This window comes from Colias eurytheme, chromosome 10, assembly GCF_061535395.1.
Source record: "Colias eurytheme isolate Ceu_HAF_F1 chromosome 10, ilColEury1 Martin Lab GWU primary, whole genome shotgun sequence".
NCBI classification, from domain to species: Eukaryota; Metazoa; Arthropoda; class Insecta; order Lepidoptera; family Pieridae; genus Colias; species Colias eurytheme.
The window spans coordinates 9,139,643-9,159,140 of NC_142989.1; the positions used below are offsets into that span (position 1 = coordinate 9,139,643).

The 19,498-nt window shown below is 36.3% G+C and overlaps 3 protein-coding genes across 7 annotated transcripts in view; all 3 read right to left on the reverse strand.

Moving 5' to 3' along the window:
• The window catches only part of LOC149905365 (uncharacterized), a 203,317-nt gene that overhangs the window by 58,554 nt on the left and 125,265 nt on the right, over positions 1 to 19,498 (reverse strand). The window lies entirely within an intron of this gene.
• LOC149905375 (uncharacterized) overlaps positions 1 to 19,498 on the reverse strand; it is a 30,533-nt gene that overhangs the window by 2,540 nt on the left and 8,495 nt on the right. Inside the window, exons 1-3 of one of the 4 annotated variants that reach the window (XM_090106110.1) lie at positions 10,785 to 15,687; positions 10,505 to 10,643; positions 9,985 to 10,285 (exon numbers count right to left, since the gene is read on the reverse strand). The exons of 1 other annotated variant lie outside the window; for it this stretch is intronic. In XM_090106110.1, coding sequence (XP_089962236.1) covers positions 10,220 to 10,285; positions 10,505 to 10,643; positions 10,785 to 10,852 — 273 coding nt within the window. In that variant the 5' untranslated portion in view covers positions 10,853 to 15,687 and the 3' untranslated portion in view covers positions 9,985 to 10,219. Of the gene's footprint in view, positions 1 to 9,984; positions 10,286 to 10,498; positions 10,644 to 10,784; positions 15,688 to 19,498 lie in introns of those variants that run through there. 2 more of the 4 variants (XR_016457125.1, XR_016457124.1) reach the window with 2 other exon arrangements.
• Positions 10 to 3,471, reverse strand: LOC149905376 (uncharacterized). Of its 2 annotated transcripts, none has more exons than XM_090106106.1 (2): positions 2,701 to 3,471; positions 10 to 1,769 (listed from the first exon to the last, which is right to left on the reverse strand). In XM_090106106.1, exons 1-2 carry the CDS (start codon positions 2,738 to 2,740, stop codon positions 1,243 to 1,245), a joined length of 567 nt encoding a protein of 188 aa, XP_089962232.1. In that variant the 5' UTR covers positions 2,741 to 3,471; the 3' UTR covers positions 10 to 1,242. The 2 variants fall into 2 exon arrangements, with proteins under 2 accessions (XP_089962232.1, XP_089962233.1); XM_090106107.1 differs by lacking the exon at positions 2,701 to 3,471 and adding an exon at positions 1,940 to 2,141.

The following is a 19,498-nucleotide window of genomic DNA, read 5'->3' on the forward strand; positions in this document are numbered from 1 at the left end:
TTACCACGGCAAAATTTGGTGTTGGTATTAACTGCTGAAAAGGAGATTTAACGTTTTTTAGGGCTTTCAATCTTTCTAATGGTACGTTGTCTTCCGAATCATCGCTTGTCGTACAGTCATTACGTTATTGCCTGATGACGTTGATGTTATCATACGAGGTAGTTATCTGTTTAATGGGTCTGTATATTCATCATCGGAGGAACTGATTACTGATATTATTGATAAATTGACCGTGAAAGGTGTGACGTGGAATAAATTCTTCAGTAATGGAAGAATCAGACTCGGAGCTATAAATTATTGGTCGTCTTATTACAGTATCAAATGTTCTTGATTCAGCTGGTAAGTTTGATTTTGCAGAGTCGGAATTTGATGAGCTGTAATCGACCAAACGTATTTTTGTCTTGTCGGAATCAGAACTGCTACGAGTAGCACTGACTGTCTGTACTGCGCGCCGTAAGTTAATACCGCTAGTAAGCAATCCAGTACTGGACTAGATCGCTGGACTGGAATAATGTAAACCGGGCATTATTTTTTCGTAGCGTTCCTACCATAGTTACTTGTTTTTGCAATAACTGGTTTGCCACTGGTATAGAAGTGAAACATGTCAGGTTGCGGTTGGATCCATGGATTGGTTCAGTCAATTTCATGGTGAAAAACTCTGCACATGGAACATTTCTTGGAGTGGAGTCCTTGCCCAAATAAACAAAAGCATTGATCATGTAAGCAGTTTTAGAGTCACATAACATTACAATCTTTATTCCATATTCGTCAGGCTTACTGGGAATATACATTTTGAAGACGCATCTTCCTCTGAACCCCAGTAACATTTCGTCTAATTTACAGCAATCAGACGGGCTGTATAATTCACTCGAGACTTTGACTATGTCATCGAATACTTGTCTTATTGGTCCCAGTCTATCATTCTCACGACGCTCTTCTCTGGTGGCACGATTATCGAACCTCAAACAGTTTGCTCGTAGCACGAAAATAGCCTAAGTACGCCTGAGTTTTTGTCGAAGAATTCTTTGGTTGTCACATGATTCATGTTGAGAACTCTACAAAGATAATAATGCCCGAACTAAGCTTTGATTTCCGTCATGTTAGTGTCTTTAGCAAACGATGGGCGAACATTGGAATTCGGCGGGCCGTCATTTTCTTCTTCAATGTTATTGGCTGGCCTATCCCGCTTATATTTTTCCCTCTGTCGAACAATTTGTATGTTGGTGTTGTTGACTATTTCTTCTAATATATTTTCTGAAAAAAAAAAAAAAGATTCCATGCTTCTTCTTCCGTAGTTTTTTGACGAGCTGTGCCTAGGGGACCCGCTGGACGACTCAAAATATTTCTTTGTGGAACTCTTGTTCTTGCAGGTTTTATCCCACTCCATTTATACCCGTTCTGACCTAACAAACGGCTTGGAACACTCAATACACGAACAAAATTTCCTGAACGGTAATTGGCCAGAGGAACCTCGTCTCCTAAATCAAAATCATCACAGTTATCAGCGTTAGCCTCTACAGGAGTTTCTGCTCTAGCTTCTGGTGGAGGTAGTATGTCCATGTCAGCCTCTGAAGGAGATAATGCTCTAGCCTCCGGCGAAGGTACCGTGTCAGCCTCTGGTGATTCTGCACGATAGTCCTCCATAATTCTGTCTCGCTCGTCATCACTACCAAGATCACGGATGGTAGGTATATTTTCATCATCGGGATCTTCTTCATGCAACCAGCGAGATATTTTCTCATCCATAGTATAAAAAAGTCTTTGCGGTTCTAAAACAGTAAAAAGTACACGTTTTATATAATATATCCATTGCAATAAGAGAATACTTGTGCTCAATGCAATATTCAATGCAATAAAACATAACTTCCAACACATAATAATTTTATACGTTAAATTAAGGGTTAAATGTTGATACTCTATGGGTGGCAAAGCTACTAACCCTTGGCAAAGTTGCCAGATCTGACGGTATCATATTGCTCTAGGTTTTCAATTTTTAAACATAGCGTGCATTTCTCGCATTGCCATCTGATTTTTTTAGTACCACCGAAGCCAAATAGCCTGCGACATAGACAGTAGGTTGTTTTTCAAACGATTCGAACAATCTGTTTTCAATCTCTAACAATTCTACATCATTAATCACACCACGGCCTCTACTGGGTTCAGATATCGAAATACCCTACGTTTTTTTGGGAGATGGAGCTTTTGCCCTTTCTGAGTATATTATGATACCATATCCAGGAAATTACGACATGGGATCTCCAAAACGTAAATTTAACCAAACATTATCTAGAGCACGAGTCGTGGTAGAAAATACTTTTGGCATATTGGTGACAAAATTCCGTGTGTTTAAGAAACCAATTCAATTACAGCCAGAAAAAGCTGGTATCGTAACAATGACATGTATTTCTTAAGGCGAAGCAGTACATCCTTACATGTGTATACACCACATGGAACTATCGACCTTTATGACAACAGCGATATGCTTGTGCAACCTGGCTCGTGGAGGCAAGAAGTGGAGATGACATGTGCTGTTCGTTATTTGCCACATGTACCACGCAGACCACCTCTTAACGCCACGGAAATAAGAAACCAATTCACCAATTATTTTAGCAGATAATTATCATCACTCATGTAATATCTGAATCTCAGAGGAATATAGGTTTATTGCTCTGAGATCTGAATAAAGTATAATTTACTTACCGTATTGATTGTTGTTTTTTTTTGGTGTATCACCAATCATACTGTCGATTATATCATATCCAAACCAAATTGGCTTATACACGTCATCGGCACCTGCTCCCGATTTTTCAGATTTTTTTATTTTACTTTTGTAATTTCTGTAGCTGGAAAATAAATTCGTTTTTTTTTGTTTTCAATTCATCCACGGGTATTTCCATGATAGTGCTAATACGCTTCCATGCGTCATGATTTTTTAGTTCGTTTTTATAGTCTTTTAAACTTTTATTCCATAAAACTGGTTCCATTTGTATCTGTTCCAGAAAAGCTTTTTCTAATTCGTTTGTCCAATTAACAGACATTTTGCACAATTGGATTATTTTTTGTGACCGTTCTCGTCCTCGAGTAGCGCGCGAATGTGGAGTCGTGATGTGTTTACGCATCTTTCGCGCGTTCGCAGGCTCTTTGACGCGGGCCAAAAACCGACAAAAAGTGGTTAACAAGGCGCGAACCCGTGAAAAATATGCGAATCGGCTCCACATTCACGCTTTCGCGCGCAATTTGCGCGTTTGCGCGTGAATGTGGAGCGCCCTTAAAACAATAAATTCTAATCTCAATAAAACAATTAATAAATGTTTATGCTTTCTTACAAAAATTATACTCCCTAAAAAAAGTATTACTAAAAAACTTATTATCGTTTGTTTTTATAGTTTAAATTCAAAACATTGGTCTTGTAAACCAAAAATATTTTTTTTAAAACTTCAAAGAAAAGAATTTATTCTTATCAACAAGACTGTTTAGCCGTTGAATGCAACTAGTGCATTGGTGAGCGATGGACTAGTCGAATCGTTGAGTGTACATATAGACGGTTAATTTAACTAGTCCGTTGATTCCATGACGCCTATTCCTAATTCGCACTCGTATTGCCGGTCCTTTGACTCGCGCGCAAAAGCCGACAAAATAGGGAGCAGTGAGCAGGACGATGAGCACGACGAGTGGCATGACGAGTAACGTGGCCACACTACGTCCCTGCCTACTTCCCTCGTCACTTCCCATACCACTCATCGAGTCGTGTGGCTGGGGTATTATACGCAGAGGCGACCATAAAATATACCAAAGATTATGTAATGGTATAGAGGCGATATTAACTTGTAGATTTTACTATCTTGAATCTTCTAAGTTTAAGTATCTTCGGATGATTGGCTTGGTGGTATTTAACACCTCCCCCCTTAGTTCAAGGACTATTTTTGAACGACAGGAAAAAATGTCATTGGCAGCTTTCCACAGTCTTGGCTTGGTTCAGCATACGTTTGTTCTTGGCGAGGCTTCTTGCTTGATTGGCTTCTTTCTTCATTCTTATTTCTTCTGTTCAGAATTAATCTTCTGCCCAAAATTATAAGAGAAAGTGCAATAGCACTGAATAATATAGTATATAAAGGAATAGTTGTATTATAGAACATTGGAATTTGTTCTTGATGGTGAACAAAAAAACCCAGACCAAATAAGTATAAAAAGACGGGTTGCACTCCGGGAGTGCCGGCAGAAGTGAAAACTTGATTATTAACGTTGAGCATGTTTGATATCCATCCGTCTTACGCTTTTTCGATCAGGTCACGTGTCCTGACGCGAGTTTAAGATTTTATACCCAACGCCGCTAAAGAAGTTTTCACTTCAAAAAAATTAAAATTGCAATATCTCTTCAACGGCTAACTTTTGGATATGGTATTATAAGATCAAATCAGTTTGTTTTGACCCCTACTACACGCTCTTAACCTGAAACCCTGTATAGTATATATGGGACCCGACTTAAGGTTTCTTTTAACTTCTTTTTCAATCAGACTGTGTACGCTGTCAGCTTCGTTTTGGGTATGACCCCTGATCAAAAACTTGTGCGTAATACTTTTTATATTTAAATTTTGGACGGCAAATAAATGTAAACAAGTTATATACTTATTCTTATTCTGACCCGCACAGTTGTCGGAATAGAATATGATTTCTTTTTCATCATCGTCCTATTCACATAAAGCCTTCAAATACATCCAAACACACGAACCGGTTTCAGTAGCACCGCGCTTTGCGTCACATTCTGACCAAAAATAGCAATGCATATTTTCGTAGCACAACTTAGTATTTTTATTTGCCAATTCTTTAATGGTCAAATTATAACAATTTAATTTGGATTTATAATAAAAAGCTGAAGTGTCACCCTTTGGGCATTGTAGTACCGCTTCTAAATCATAAACAACAACTCTGGTATTTTTGTTTACTTTTGTGCGATCGTTAAAGGGGTGACAGACGTACGAGTAAGTACGCGAACTTGTGGCTCGACGACCTTTTTCGCTCGTGTATCACCCCAAGTACGCGTACTTAAAAACCGTCGAGTAAGTTCGTTGACGATCCAACATGTTTGAAATTTTACTCGAAGCCCGCCATCACTCGCACGTCTGTCACTGCCGCGAGCCGCGAGCCACCATTTTGTTTTGAAGCGCGTCGTGTGCGGTTGTGTTCTGTTTCTGTCTTTTCCTATTGTGTCTGTAAAAATGTCTTATTTTCGAATTTATTCACACGAAACAATATCAGAATTCATAGATTGTTTTCGGAATCATCCTAGTCTGTGGCAAATCAAAAGCCATGAATATAAAGACACAATTAAGAAGCTGCGAGGATACTCCGAATTATTGGAAATAGTTCGTAAGCTGAAGCGTAATGCAACAATTGATTCTGTAAAAAAGAAAATTAATTCTTTGAGAGCTAGGTACCGAAAAGAAAAGAAAAAGGTGCATGATAGTAAAAGAACTGGTTCAGGAGCAGACCAGATATATGTACTTACCAAAATTATGGTACTATTCTCTACTAGAATTTTTGAGTGATAAAAATAATATGTAATGGTATTATGTAAATATGTGCATGTGATGTAAATATTTTTATGATAACAAGAATGTAGTCGCTACTTTTAAAAGTTTGCGTATTGACGAATTTTGCTTTGTACATACATGATACACTTTTGGTGAATAACGGGACACAGGCCAACCATGTTCCTATTTACTCTGTATAATAAAGAAAATAACACAAAATTGTAAAATTGTCAAAGGTTGTATGGAAATAAAAGGCTTTTTTATTTTTATTTTTTATTAATAAAGAAAAAATCTATTTTTCGTTTAGTCATTAAAATGGGTTTTACAAAAAAGTAATACTAGGAATTAGTGTTTTAATTTATTTTCAGATATGGAATCGTTGGACAATTTAAATGAAGAAGATACAGAAATTGAATATTCATCTTCTAATAATCTAAGCACAATAGAGGATGATAGTAATGCTGAGGTACCAAAAAAATATTATATCATTCGTTGTTGCCATGGCACTGCACCACTAGTATTAAAATAGTTTTCATATTTCTCCTCATCTTTGCAGTTTGAGTTGGATTACGATCATGTGATTGTTGTAATGATTCCAATTCTTGATTTGATGGCCGTAGTCCAAAATTAATAGTACCATCTTCATGATTTTCACTATCCAGGTCTAGACGAGGAGTATATATTGATCTCGTTCTCTTTCTCAAAAAATTGTGTAATACACAACATGCCAGAACCATTTTATTTATATTAATCACGCTGGCATTAATGGGCGATCGAAAAATGTGAAATCTTGCAGCCAAAATTCCAAAAACGTTTTCTACAATTCTTCTAGCTCTGCATATTCTATAGTTGTATATCCTTTTATGTGAGCTTTCCTGTGACTGTCTTTGTGGGTAAGGTTTTAGCAAATCCGCCCTTAAGGCAAATGCCTCATCGCCTATAAATACGCAAGGCAAATGTTCAGAATTTATGTGAGGTTTTCGAGCTTTCGGAATGTTTAAAAATAACACCTCTACTAGTACATTACGCCGTAAACGATGTCGTTTAATGATGATGAAATTGCTAAGACAATTGCACTTATAGGAAAAAAATTGGATAAAAATGATAATGAATTTGATGCCATTGGCAAAAATGTAGCAGCGAATCTCCGTAATATGACGCATTATCAGCAGGGGATAGCAGAGAAACTGATTAATGAAGTTATATTTTTGGGCCGTTTTGAAAAATTAAACTTAAATACAGCAGTTAATATTGGTCCGACTCAAGAATCCCAAAATGTGCAAATGCAAACAAAATGCATGCCCATGCATCCCATTTCGAATTCTTGTATACCAGCAACACGTAATGCACAAATTATTTCTTGTATACCAGCAACACGTAATGCACAAATTATTTCTATTCCCGAATCTGACACTTTTGCTCCAGCAACCCAAGATTCACAAGTTATTTCTATCCCGGAATCACTCGTACCATATTTAAACTTTACGTAAACTGAACATATTATAAAGTTGTGACAACAATTTGTATAAGCTATAAATAAAAACTACTACATACTTACTACTTAATTTCATTTATACATACATACTTTTAAATATTCCTTCAGTACAGAGTATATTGCATCACAGGTCTCTGGAATAATATATCCCAACGATATGTCTGGATATTGCTGATAAATACATTAAATCTGTATATGTTCCGCCAGTAGCCAAAAACCGCAAAGTCACACTTAAACGTTCATGTGGTGAAATTGCTTCTCTCATACAAGGTGTAACTAAACGCAAAAGTTCATTATACAGGGTGTCCCAAAAAGTAGTGATATACTGAAGCTGGGAGGTAGAGGACTTAGAGGGCTATCCGAATCACCCCCATGTGTGTTATGCGATTTTTCGTATTTTCGGAGTTATTACATTTTTTTCAATTTTTCATCTATCGCCGAGTACGATGAGATTTTTATTTATGGTGACGTGAATTATTGCGCTAGATGCTTGATTTTTTTTGTGTGCTAAGCTGAAAGATAGGCCAATTCAGTATGGTAAAATTTACTATCGTTAGATCTTCGAATGGAATAAAATAAGGAATTAAATGCCAAGAAAGATAAAATTACCCAGTATGTTCATAACTTCAAGGGCCCATAAAAAAATAAAATCACATAAAAAAGGTTTTCCATTTGGCTTTTAAAAACTTGCTCTATCGATCAGGTAGCTACCCTAAAAATTTCATTTTATTATTCTGAAGGCTTCAATCGAAACATTGAAATCTAAATGTGGTAAGTGGAAAAATTTATTAACATGATGATCATTAAAACTAATAAATAGCTGTTAAATTACCAGATTTTTTTTAAAATAGCCCCGCTGTTGCTCAATGCAAGTGCGACATCACCGTAAAAAGTTGTCTTTTTAATGTCTGAATGCTCTTTTATAATTTTTAATGGTTTCTTCTGCAACTATGAATTTCCGGGTTATTTCGTCCAAATTGTGGCAGTCTCTCGTCTTTGTAGTATTCCCACGGAAAAAATTCAATAGGGTTTATGTCCGGAAACCGTGGAGGCCAGGCTAAAGGGCAAAAATACTCTGAAAGATGGATTGGTCGTTGCAGCCTGCGCATGCGCCGGTGATGCCTGCTTTAAAGCCTGGCCTCCACGGTCCCACGACCTACACCCCATTGATTTGTTTTAATGAGGATACTAAAAAGACCTCGGCTACTTGAGAGAATACCACAATTTGGACGAAATAACCCGGAAATTCATAGTAGCAGAAGAAACCATTAAAAATGATAAAAAAGCATTCAGACATTTAAAAAACAACTTTTTACGGTGATGTCGCACTTGCATTGAGCAACAGCGGGGCTATTTAAAAAAAATTCTGGTAATAAAACACCTATTTATTGGTTTTATTGATCATCATGTTAATAAAAATTTTGCACTTACCACATTTAGATTTCAATTTTTCAATTGAAGCCTTTAGAATAATAAAATTAAATTTTTAGGGTAGCTACCTGATCGATAGAGCAAGTTTTTAAAAGCCAAATGGAAAACATTTTTTATGTGATTTTATTTTTTTGTGGGCCCTTGAAGTTATGGACATACTGGGTAATTTTATCTTTCTTGGCATTTAATTCTTTTTTTTTTTCCATTCGAAGATCTAACGATAGTAAATGTTACCATACTGAATTGGCCTATCTTTCAGCTTAGCACACAAAAAAAAATCAAGCATCTAGCGCAATAATTCACGTCACCATAAATAAAAATCTCATCGTACTCGGCGAAAGATGAAAAATTGAAAAAAATGTAATAACTCCGAAAATACGAAAAATCGCATAACACACATGGGGGTGATTCGGATAGCCCTCTTGGTCCTCTACCTCCCAGCTTTCGTTCATCACTACTTTTTGGGACACCCTGTATAATGGCTCAGGCATCCTTAAATAATTACGAAAGTCTTCCTTCTCTTCACGTAACTCCTTTAGCAAATTTACGTGGGATAGACGATCTCTTTTGGTTAGCCAGTTTTTCACCCACTTTTGCCGATTTCGTCTTTTCGTTTTATGAATATAATATAAAATTATTCCTGAATAACATAAAATTTCCTCCGTTGATGACATAGCGATATTCGATATCGGTGACACGCGAGAAGCTACTGACCAAGCTCTTGCGTGTGTCACCGACGTCGAGCCGAGTAAGTACGCGAACTTTAAAACCGCGATTTTAAAGTTCGTACGTCTATCAGCCCTTTTAAGCTTTCAACTCTACTACAATTCTTCTCTTCTATATGTCTATTATAATTTTCTTCTAAATCGGACGTTTGTTCGGCGTTTGAATTGTCGTAGGAGGTACATAGATCGCATTGATCTTTTTTTGGCGCAAAAAATCCAAGGTTAAATTCGGTTGTAAATATTTTATAATATGTTATGTATGTTCCGGCTTCTTTATTTTCCTGTCGTTGTTGTAATTCAAAATCAGCATATAAATCTTTTATTATTTTGCTGCCTTCTATGTATTCTCTTGAAGTGGAGGCCCTTAAATAATGCGATTCTATTCTGGGAATAGAATTATTGTGGTTTTTAATGGCAATTCGTAATTGATCATCAATTTTTCTATGGTTTCTATGCTTCCCTCTTAAATCGTCTAACATCATGCCATTTTCATTGATTTTAGTCTGAATTTTCAATATCATGCTACAGTTATATCTTAAGTTCCCTTAAAAAATGTTTTGCTGACTCTGATTTTAGTACCGTTGAGAATAAAATGATATGCTTTATTATTGTGTCTAGGTTGCACGGCATTCGTGTATTTGTATTTAGGCTCAATGTCAGTAATACACGAATTTATGTATGCTCTGTGCTTGGCTAAGTCTCCTAAATTCCAGAAATTAGTAAACGTCTCATACCTGTCATCGATATTAATTTTATCAACACATTTAAGTCTGCATTTATCCATGCAAGGTTGTTTGAGGCACCGCGCTGAAACTTTCTTCTGTGATTGTGACGCATAAGATTTACCTTTATTACGCAAACGTTTAATTACGTTTTGTTTCCATTTTGAAGGGTTTCTTGTGCGCTTGCGCCCTATTTTAGGAGAAGTTTCAGCCATGCCAGATAAGCTGTTAGAGGAAAATTCATTAAGTAAATAATTCATGCGTCTTGATGGTTCCGTATTAATGAAAGTCGGATCAGTATCACTCAGGTCAACATCACTTTCGTCCGTATAAAGATATCTGATAGTTTCGAGTATCTTGCATTCTACGAGTGCGTGATTCCTGAAATAAAAAGTCACTTATAGTATACTTATTACAGTAATAAATAAATAATATAATAATCCATTTATTTCAGGCAATATTTACATTGAAAGATCTTAAATAATGTAAACAGGGCCTCTGTTTACATACCAACAATAAATACCTTATAATAAACTAACATATAATATTTGGGCGAGTTATTTATATGTATAGATTAAGAGAACATGATTTTACCAATACCTGGGATTTTATATTGAGCTGTTCTTCGGGAGGGATATTTTCGTTATTTTCATCACCGTTGTCGTTGTCATCCATGTCGTTCCTAGACATTGAAGTAGTCAGATGAGTTTCATGCTCCGAGTCCGAACTTGACGATGAGCTGGATGAGGACGAGTCAGATGAAGAATTGATCAACGTATCTCAGAGACTATTTAATAGTCTCTGAGATACGTTTAGTTTTACATTAAGTACAGATGGTATGCAATTTTCAAAAATAATGCTATATTTTAGTAATACGTACAAAAAATACGAAATAAAAATCACCAAAAAGAAGTACTTCACGCGCGTAAACATATTATTATCTGTCATATGTCAACAGCACGCGTTTGTATAGTTTTACGTAATTTTATACACCGGACGGGTTTAAGTTTTCCTTCTTGCACTCACATAGCGTACATTATCTGACAGATCCCAGCATAATCACTTGTCACGTCGTACGCTGCGGCCAATTCATCTCGCATGAGATAAACTGGATAGCGTAGGTTGACTGGAGGTGGATACTCTCCGAGAAGGTTGACTTGTCCTTCTACTCTCTCAGCAGGAGCGAGTCGAGTCATTGCGGTATAGTTTCGTATATTCCCGAGTGCGACAAATCGTCGATAATAGTCCTGTAGATCTTCACCAACGTTCCGATCGACAGTGCGGATTCTGCATCTCATTGCTGATTTATTTTATTTTTTAATTTTATTTAATTAGGTCATCCAACATTAGTCACAACAATACTTATAGCTAGGGTACATAATATAACAAAAAAGAAATTCCAATTGTGACAAACATTTACAGGATAACACAACATGACTTTTGAGTCAAGTCACTATGTGGTACACAAAAGCAAAAAAATAAATAAAAAAAGAAACAATATTAAGATAATTCCTTTAAATACTTGCGGATCTTATTACAATTGTCGTGAAAAATATCAATAAAATTGGCATGCTCGTTGACCAGCTTACTTAATCTACAAATGGGTGAATTTCGGCCAAATACGGTCCTACCAAAGGTGTAATTTTATTACGCGGGTACCTAGTAAAAACTCTGAGATTAAATTTATTTAAGAGTTGCGGACAATCAATTTTATTCTGGAAAATTTTGGTGACAAAAATAATATCTGAAAATATAAAACGGTTTTCTAGAGATAAAATGTGAAAATGCGACAAACGCCTTTGGTAAGAGGTGAACCTTTTGCGAGATAACCTGCAAGAGAAACTCAGGTGCCATAAGAATTTCTTTTGTATACCTACGTGCTAGTCTTAAAATGTGAGTCGCGTAATGTGGTCTCCAGACAACCGAACAGTATTCAAGAATGCTACGTACGAGACTGTTGTATAACATAATTTTAGTTTTGGTGTTTTGAAATCCTTTAGAGTTTCTCACAATAAAACCCAACATCTTTGAAACACGATTCGTAACATATACAAGGTGATTAATAAAAGTTAGCTTAGTGTCAAATAGCACTCCCAAGTCTTTTGTGACAGAATTTTCCTTGATTATCATATTGTTTATCTGATATTTGAAAGGAATAATTTTAGATTTTCTAGCAAAGCGGATGAAAAAGCATTTTTCAGTGTTTAATTCCATACCATTGCTAAAGCACCAGACCAGCTTATCAAGGTCTTGTTGTAGTTTCAATGCGTCCTCAAAGCAATCAATAATTCTATAGAACTTGAGGTCATCAGCACACATGAAGCAACGAGAATTTTCTAATATTTCTGGAATGTCATTAACGAAGAAATTGAAAAGAACAGGGAACAAGGTGCCAACCTTGAGGAACTCCCGAGGTAACACTGTGTGGCGAAGCATCAAACCCGTTAACAGCAACAAAAAATGTACGACCGCTTAGATAGGAATTTATCCACTTCAAAAACATCGGTGAGAGTCCATATTCACATAATTTTTGCAGCAAGATGTGATGTGGAACCCTGTCAAAAGCTTTGCTTAAGTCAGCGTAAATAGTGTCGACTTGTTTATTTGAGTCCAGCTCGTTGATAATGGTTTCGGTAAACTCTGTCAAGTTGGCCATAGTAGATCTATGCTGAACAAAACCATGTTGGTGAAAAGAGAGAAATTGTTTGAAATGGTTAGAAAGAGATGGACAAATGAACGACTCAAATATCTTGGCTAAGGTGGAAAGAATTGATATGGGTCTATAATTAGTTCTTTTGATGGTTAGTTTTTTATGGAGACCTTGAAGCATAAAAACTAAAGCATGATCAGCTGTTTCTGAAGATCTGTACTGATTTTCGCCTACAAACCCCACTACTTTATCCGTCCTGGAATTGAAGATTAGACGCTTCTTCAAAGCTATTTCATCGAAGAGCAAAGCGCACACCCTATTTCATTTAATTTTGCAGTTTTCTTCTTCAAATGATCCATGATAGTTTGGCTGATTCCTGGCTCCAATTCTATGCTTTGAAGAAGAGATTGCAGAGTTCTGATGCTTGGTAATTCCATTAAATGTTGTAAATGTCTAAAAACGCGAGGAGATTTTTTTTATATATAGCAATAACTAAGGCTTTTTCCAAAGGTGTCCACCGTTTTCCCTGAGTCTTTCTGCCATGGTTGCGTATATATGCCTTTATTTCCTTCTCGCAAGAATTTAATTTTACGTTTTAACAAATGTATTCTTTTAATCAATTTTCTTTTTCGCGGTGTGACTTCTAAATCTGTAATTAAATAAATAAATTAAAATGTATATTTAGCTATCAAAATCAATCTATGGACATGAAAATATTATGTTCTATTAGCTTCAAATTTTTTAACTCTGTTCATAATTTACCTAAAATTGACGTCAAATCGTATATTGTGACCACTAATATTATTGTTTTGAACACACAAATTGTGATATATTTGCTAGATGACGCTATCGGCGCATGAATTAAATAAATGCCGTCACCAAATTGAGGAAATCTTCCATATAAACTTCTTGAAGATTGTCAAAAAATGATTTGACATTCGTTGGATTGAATGATGTGGCTCGTGCAATACTACACGCTTCAGCTTTTTTAATAGATAAATCAGGGTGCCTTTTTTTAAAGCCACGTAGCCAGTCCCTACCCGTCATTCCCCTTTCTTTCCAACTTATAGGGGATGCCAGTTTATTTATTTCCGCCATTTGCAAGGCGAGTTTTCTACACTCTTTGGTATTTAAACCATAAAATTTGTTAGCACAATCAAGAATATAAGACTTTAGACTTGTTTCTTGTTCCTCCGTGAATATTTTATTTACGCTATAATTTGGTTCCATCGAAGCAGACTTGTCTGTCTTGAATTTTATCACATACAGGGTGGGCCATGTATTAGTTAATATTTGAAAAAATCGTATAAAAAAACCATTTTACATATTTTAGAAATTGTTTATTTACGAGAAAGCTAATTAGTTGTAATTTATTTTTAACCGACTTCAAAAAAAGGAGGAGATTATCAATTCGGCCGGTATGTTTTTTTTTATTTATTACACCTATTACTCCGAGGTTTCTGAACCGATTTACGTGATTCTCTTCGAAAATATAATCCCATAAAAATTTCGGATAGGCCCAGTAGTTTTTATTTTATGAGCATTTTTGTCTGTATTTGTAAATGTTGCAAGTGCAAGTTTGTAGTCGGTTGTTTTTAACGCAGTTATCACTTGTTTAAAATTATTTCGTCTAAATGACCACCGTTTCGATTTTTGCTCTCATCTAAGCGAGTCCTGAAGTTTTCGAATACTCTTCTGCAAAGAGACCGCGAGATCGCCGACATCTCTTCGGTGATTTTTTCTTTAAGTTGACGCAGTGTATTCGGTTTATCAATGTAGACACGACTATTTAAATAACCCCATAAAAAGAAGTCTGCTGGGGATAGATCTGGACTTCTGGGTGGCCATGGGATGTCACCTCATCTGGATATCAGCTTTTCCGGAAACATGTCTTTGACCACCGGCAAGGACTCGTTCGATGTGTGACACGTGGCTCCATCTTGTTGAAACCATGTGTTACGATTATAGCCAGCAAATTCCAATAGCATCGGTGCTAAGAACTCGCGTAACATTTTCACATACTCGGCAGAATTAAGATGTAATGTGGATCACGTCGAACAGAAGCGGAAACTTGCTGCACGTTCTCTTCGCTCCGAGAAGTCCACGGGCCGACGGTTTGTTTCACATTTAGTGTAGACCCCGTCTCTTCGAACTTCTTCACACATTTCTTTATTAAAGGAGCACTTGGACACTGACTTAAGTCGTGTAAACCATATTCAACGCGAAATAAGCGTCTCACAGTAATGAGCGAAAAGTTGTTTAAATAAAACTGTTTCACGCAGTAAGCGCGTTGCGGCTCCGTGAAGTGATCCATTGCGACTAGAAGTGAGCTAGTGCCCCCCACCCGCGCTCGCGCCCCGCGCGGCAAAATTTTGCGTGGTAAGTTACATTAATGGTACGGCAGCTAGTAACGTTTAAAAAAAAGTCATTTTAGTATAGTTGGTTTTTTGATATACTGTTCCTCTTGCTATTTCGGTTAGAGTCCGGGCTGTCTGGCTGGCCGCAGTGGTTGCGTTTAGTAGTGCGCATCTTATCTGCACAGGAAAATATCCTTAATTTAAAGTCATTTTTTAACGCGTAATTTTTAATCTTTTGCCTTTAGAAGACCGCCCTCTGTACATGTTGTTACTTGTATGGTTCTTAGTTTATAATCCTGTATTAAGTGTGCAATAAAGTATTTTTCATTCATTCATTCATTCATCTATCCATAAGACATAATTTTTTTATTGCAAGACGTTTTTTTCGTTGTTAAATAGGTGCCATGCGCAATTTTTTATTTCGTTTTTATAAAAAATTCAAATTATTTTAGAATGTCTGTAATTTTCATATTATGTTCTTCAAACATAATATAATTTAAAATTAATTAGCCAGACGCTAATTCGATTGTTAAACTGTATTAAATATGTACAAATAAAAACGTAGTGAAAGTAGGTAAGCATAACAATTTGATGATTGTGTATATGGAGAGATAGTTTAAAGTGCAAGAGAGGTAGAAAGGGTCGGCCGTGAAAATTAAATAACAATAAACAATAACTTTTTTTTCGTAAATATAAGATGCATAGAAATTGAATTGTTCCTACTCTAGGATTCCCTGTGTTGTGGGAACAAGTACCTTCCGTGGTACATTTTATTCCTTAGGCTAAAAAATAAACTATGTATTAGGGTACATCAACAATCTTCTATAAAAAACAATTTTTTTATTACTTAACTAGCGACCCGCCCTGGCTTCGCAATGCTGATACTAAAATATACACTACAGAAAACTGTGAACGTTGTTTAAAAAAACATAGCGGCCCGCTCCGGCTTCGCACAGGTATCTATACTAATATTATAAAGCTGAAGAGTTTGTTTGTTTGTTTGTTTGAACGCACTAATCTCGGGAACTACTGGTCCGATTTGAAAAATTCTTTCGGTGTTAGATAGCCCATTTATCGAGGAAGGTTATAGGCTATATTTCATCACGCTACGGGCAACAGGAGTGGATCCACGGGGGTGAAACCGCGCGGAGCAGCTAGTAAAATATATAGCCATTAGCCGGGCGACCGGCCGGTACCGCCACGTTACGTCCCGCAATTTTTCAAACTCAAACTCAAACATTTATTTATTCAATTAGACTTCTTATAGAACTTTTATAACACTTTTGAAACGTCATTACATATTTTAAAATTTACCACCGATTCCGAAAGCAGTATCTACGGAGAAGAACCGGCAAGAAACTTGGACTCCTAAACCACTTAACCGATTATAATAAAATTCGCATACCATGTGCAGTTCGATCCAACTTGAGAGATAGGATAGTTTAAACATGTAGGTACCACGGGCGAAGTCGAGGCGGACCGCTAGTATACCTATATAAATTCATGCTAACTACTTTTTAGTTAAATTCAATACAAACTTAAACATGCGAGTGTGTGTGTTGTGTGTGTGTATGTGTGTACATCAATATTGAAATTTTTTAGTTGTCTCAAGCTTCCAATTTCAAAAACTCTTCAGTCTGAATGTATACCGTAACTTTAATTTTTTTTTCACTTTTATGTTTTTTTTTTCATTTTAACTTTTATTTATAAGAACAAGTGTAAATAATATTGTATTCTTGCAATTATTTCCTGTCGCATAATTAAAATACACTAGCTGATGAGCTGCATGCTTCATTACTTTTATTTATTTATACACATTATTTAATACTTAACAATCGAATTAGCGTCTGGCTAATTAATTTTAGATTATATTATGTTTGAAGAAAATAATATGAAAATTAATTATTAATATAATAATTTGAATTTTTTATAAAAGCGAAATAAAAAATTGCGTCTGGCACCTATTTAACAACGAAAAAAACGTCTTGCAATAAAAAAATTATGTCCGATGGATCTATCTAAAGGCAAAAGATTAAAAATTACGCGTTAAAAAATGACTTAAAATTAAGGAAATTATCCTGTGCAGATAAGATGCGCACTACTAAACGCAACCACTGCGACCAGCCAGACAGCCCGGACTCTAACCGAAATAGCAAGAGGAACAGTATATCAAAGAACCAACTATACTAAAATTCTCTCTTGTCAACGTTGGTAGCTCCTATATTAAATGTTAACGAATTCTTGGCCCACCCTGTATCTTCTCAGTGTTGGATATGGTATGTTGCTATCTCTTGCAGCCTTTTTTAAGCTCATACCGTTGAGATATAAAGCGGTGAGTCGATAACATCGCTTAATCTATGACTCACAAGCCGCCCCAAGCCGCCGCGCTTGCAGCACAGATTTTGTTCGTGGTGTCTCCTCTATACGTAGTAATAATAGCTCAATGTGTACCGCATGAAGATTATTCTTATCAATTAAAATTGTAGTCTTCGGTACAGGTAATACACGATCACAAATTATCTTTGTATAACGCGTTTCATTAAAGAAACCTTGAAAGAAACGAATCTTCAATGGCGGCCAAAGCTGACACTGACATATTTGGGTAAGGTCGTCAAAAAATCTAATATAACGCACTGGAAGATATAACACACAATAACACATTAATGCACTGGAAAATGTAAAGGATATTGTTCACTTGGATGGAAACAGATCAAGTAAAATCCATTTTAAGATATGAATTATTTATTTTACGAATTTAAAATAATCAAAATTGGTGGCACATGCTGAGCCGGGCTTTTTTTTTGCTTGAATCTCAGTCTCCAAAGACCGACGAGTAGATACACTAGGTTTAACACCCATTTTACAAAGTGTCACACCAACTTCCAAGCGAAAGTCTGCCGACGATAATGGCTTGATGGGGTGGTTTTTGACCTTAGTAACCCTTTTGTACAGAAGCCACGAATTTACCATCGTAAGATCCAGGTGATGATAAAACAGACGCATTGGCCATCTTTTACTTCGCAAACGAATCTTATAGATACCCTATGAGGCTGTCAAGGAGATCGACGCCACCCATATGGCGACTGTACTCTCCTACCACATTGGGACGTTTTATATACACGTGCCTTGAATTTTGTTTATCCCATCTACGAACTTCAGTTTCAGGCTTTTGTCGAGCGAATGTGGAACGAATGTGGAAGCCAAGTTTACGATTTTGTTGTCCTTCCATGCGACAGTTGAGACATCAATCCCGTTGATGTCAGCTACGTACTTTTCTGAATAGCCTCTTTCCTTTTTCATTATTACTTTTTCTGCTGACAACTTACAATCTGGTATTCTATTTCTTCTAATAGTTCCCAAGCTAAGAATGCCAAAGCCCGCAGAGATTTCCAAGTTGGCAGCAAATTCCTGCATAAAAATGTCAGTGGGCACTCCTCTCACAATGCCCATTCGTGAATAATTGTATAATTGCGCTAAGGTTATGCTGTGCCAATATTGGATGACCAATAAATACACTGGCATCTTCAACACTTAAGAATTCGATAGCCACCCTATTGCGGCCGATTTTCTTAATGCCATCTCTGCAAATATTTTTGATGCCATTTCTAACAAGTAGTTGACCGATTTTGATGGCACGGATCGAGGTGCCATTGTGCGGGGGTCATTTTCTATCATACTGCAATGAACAATGTATAGTCCCGAGTCAGTTACAGAATACTGTCGAATAGGGCCTTCTAGAAGCGGATGCTTATAAACGGTATCTATGGAAATAGAGTTAGGACAATCGATTAGCGAAGATTTCTTTGTTTTGCTTCTAATATCATCACCAACATCCTGGTCAAGATGACGTTTTGGCCTTGGACGGGGCACATTATCGCTCATAGTCTCAGGAGGGGGAGGGGGATCAGGTGGATCAGGAGGTGATACCTCCATGACTTAAATAATATCTACTAGAAATTAAAACAAACCTCGCACAAACCGTCACCAACACACAAATATCAGGTTTGATAGACTAAATATAGTAAAAATCAAAATTAAACTAAATATGAAAATATAAACACTCTAGACACAAAGCACGTGTATACACTTACACCACCGCAGACCAGAAAAAAAAAAGACGGGTTGCACTCCGGGAGTGCCGGCAGAAGTGAAAACTTGATTATTAACGTTCAGCATGTTTGATATTTTGGAATGGTATCCGTCTTACGCATGGAATATAAGGGCTAAAAAAAAATCCCTCTTACGCTTTTTCGATCAGGCCACGTGTCCTGACGCGAGTTTAAGATTTTATACCCAACGCCGCTAAAGAAGTTTTCACTTCAAAAACCCCCATACGTAGTAATATTATCTCAATGCAAAAATGAAATTGATTTGAAATTTAACCTGTAAATGTCAGTGATGGTTTTTTTTTTAACTTTTTATAAATTCACATACGAAGGCGCATTTTTATTCCTACGTATGTATGACGTCATCATCACATTTATCGTTTTTATTTAATTTCCCTTAAAATACTTATGTGATAAAAAATTGAAATAATTTTTTTCTGTAATCGCAAGAGCAAAATAAAGAAACGGTTTTTTTCTTTCA

Coding starts and splice junctions, on each gene's coding strand:
- LOC149905376 (XM_090106106.1), bottom strand. CDS start 2,740: ATGATTGGTGATACACCAAAAAAAAACAACAATCAATACG. Junction 1,770..2,700: donor AAAAAACAACAATCAATACG/GTAAGTAAATTA, acceptor TTACTGTTTTAG/AACCGCAAAGACTTTTTTAT.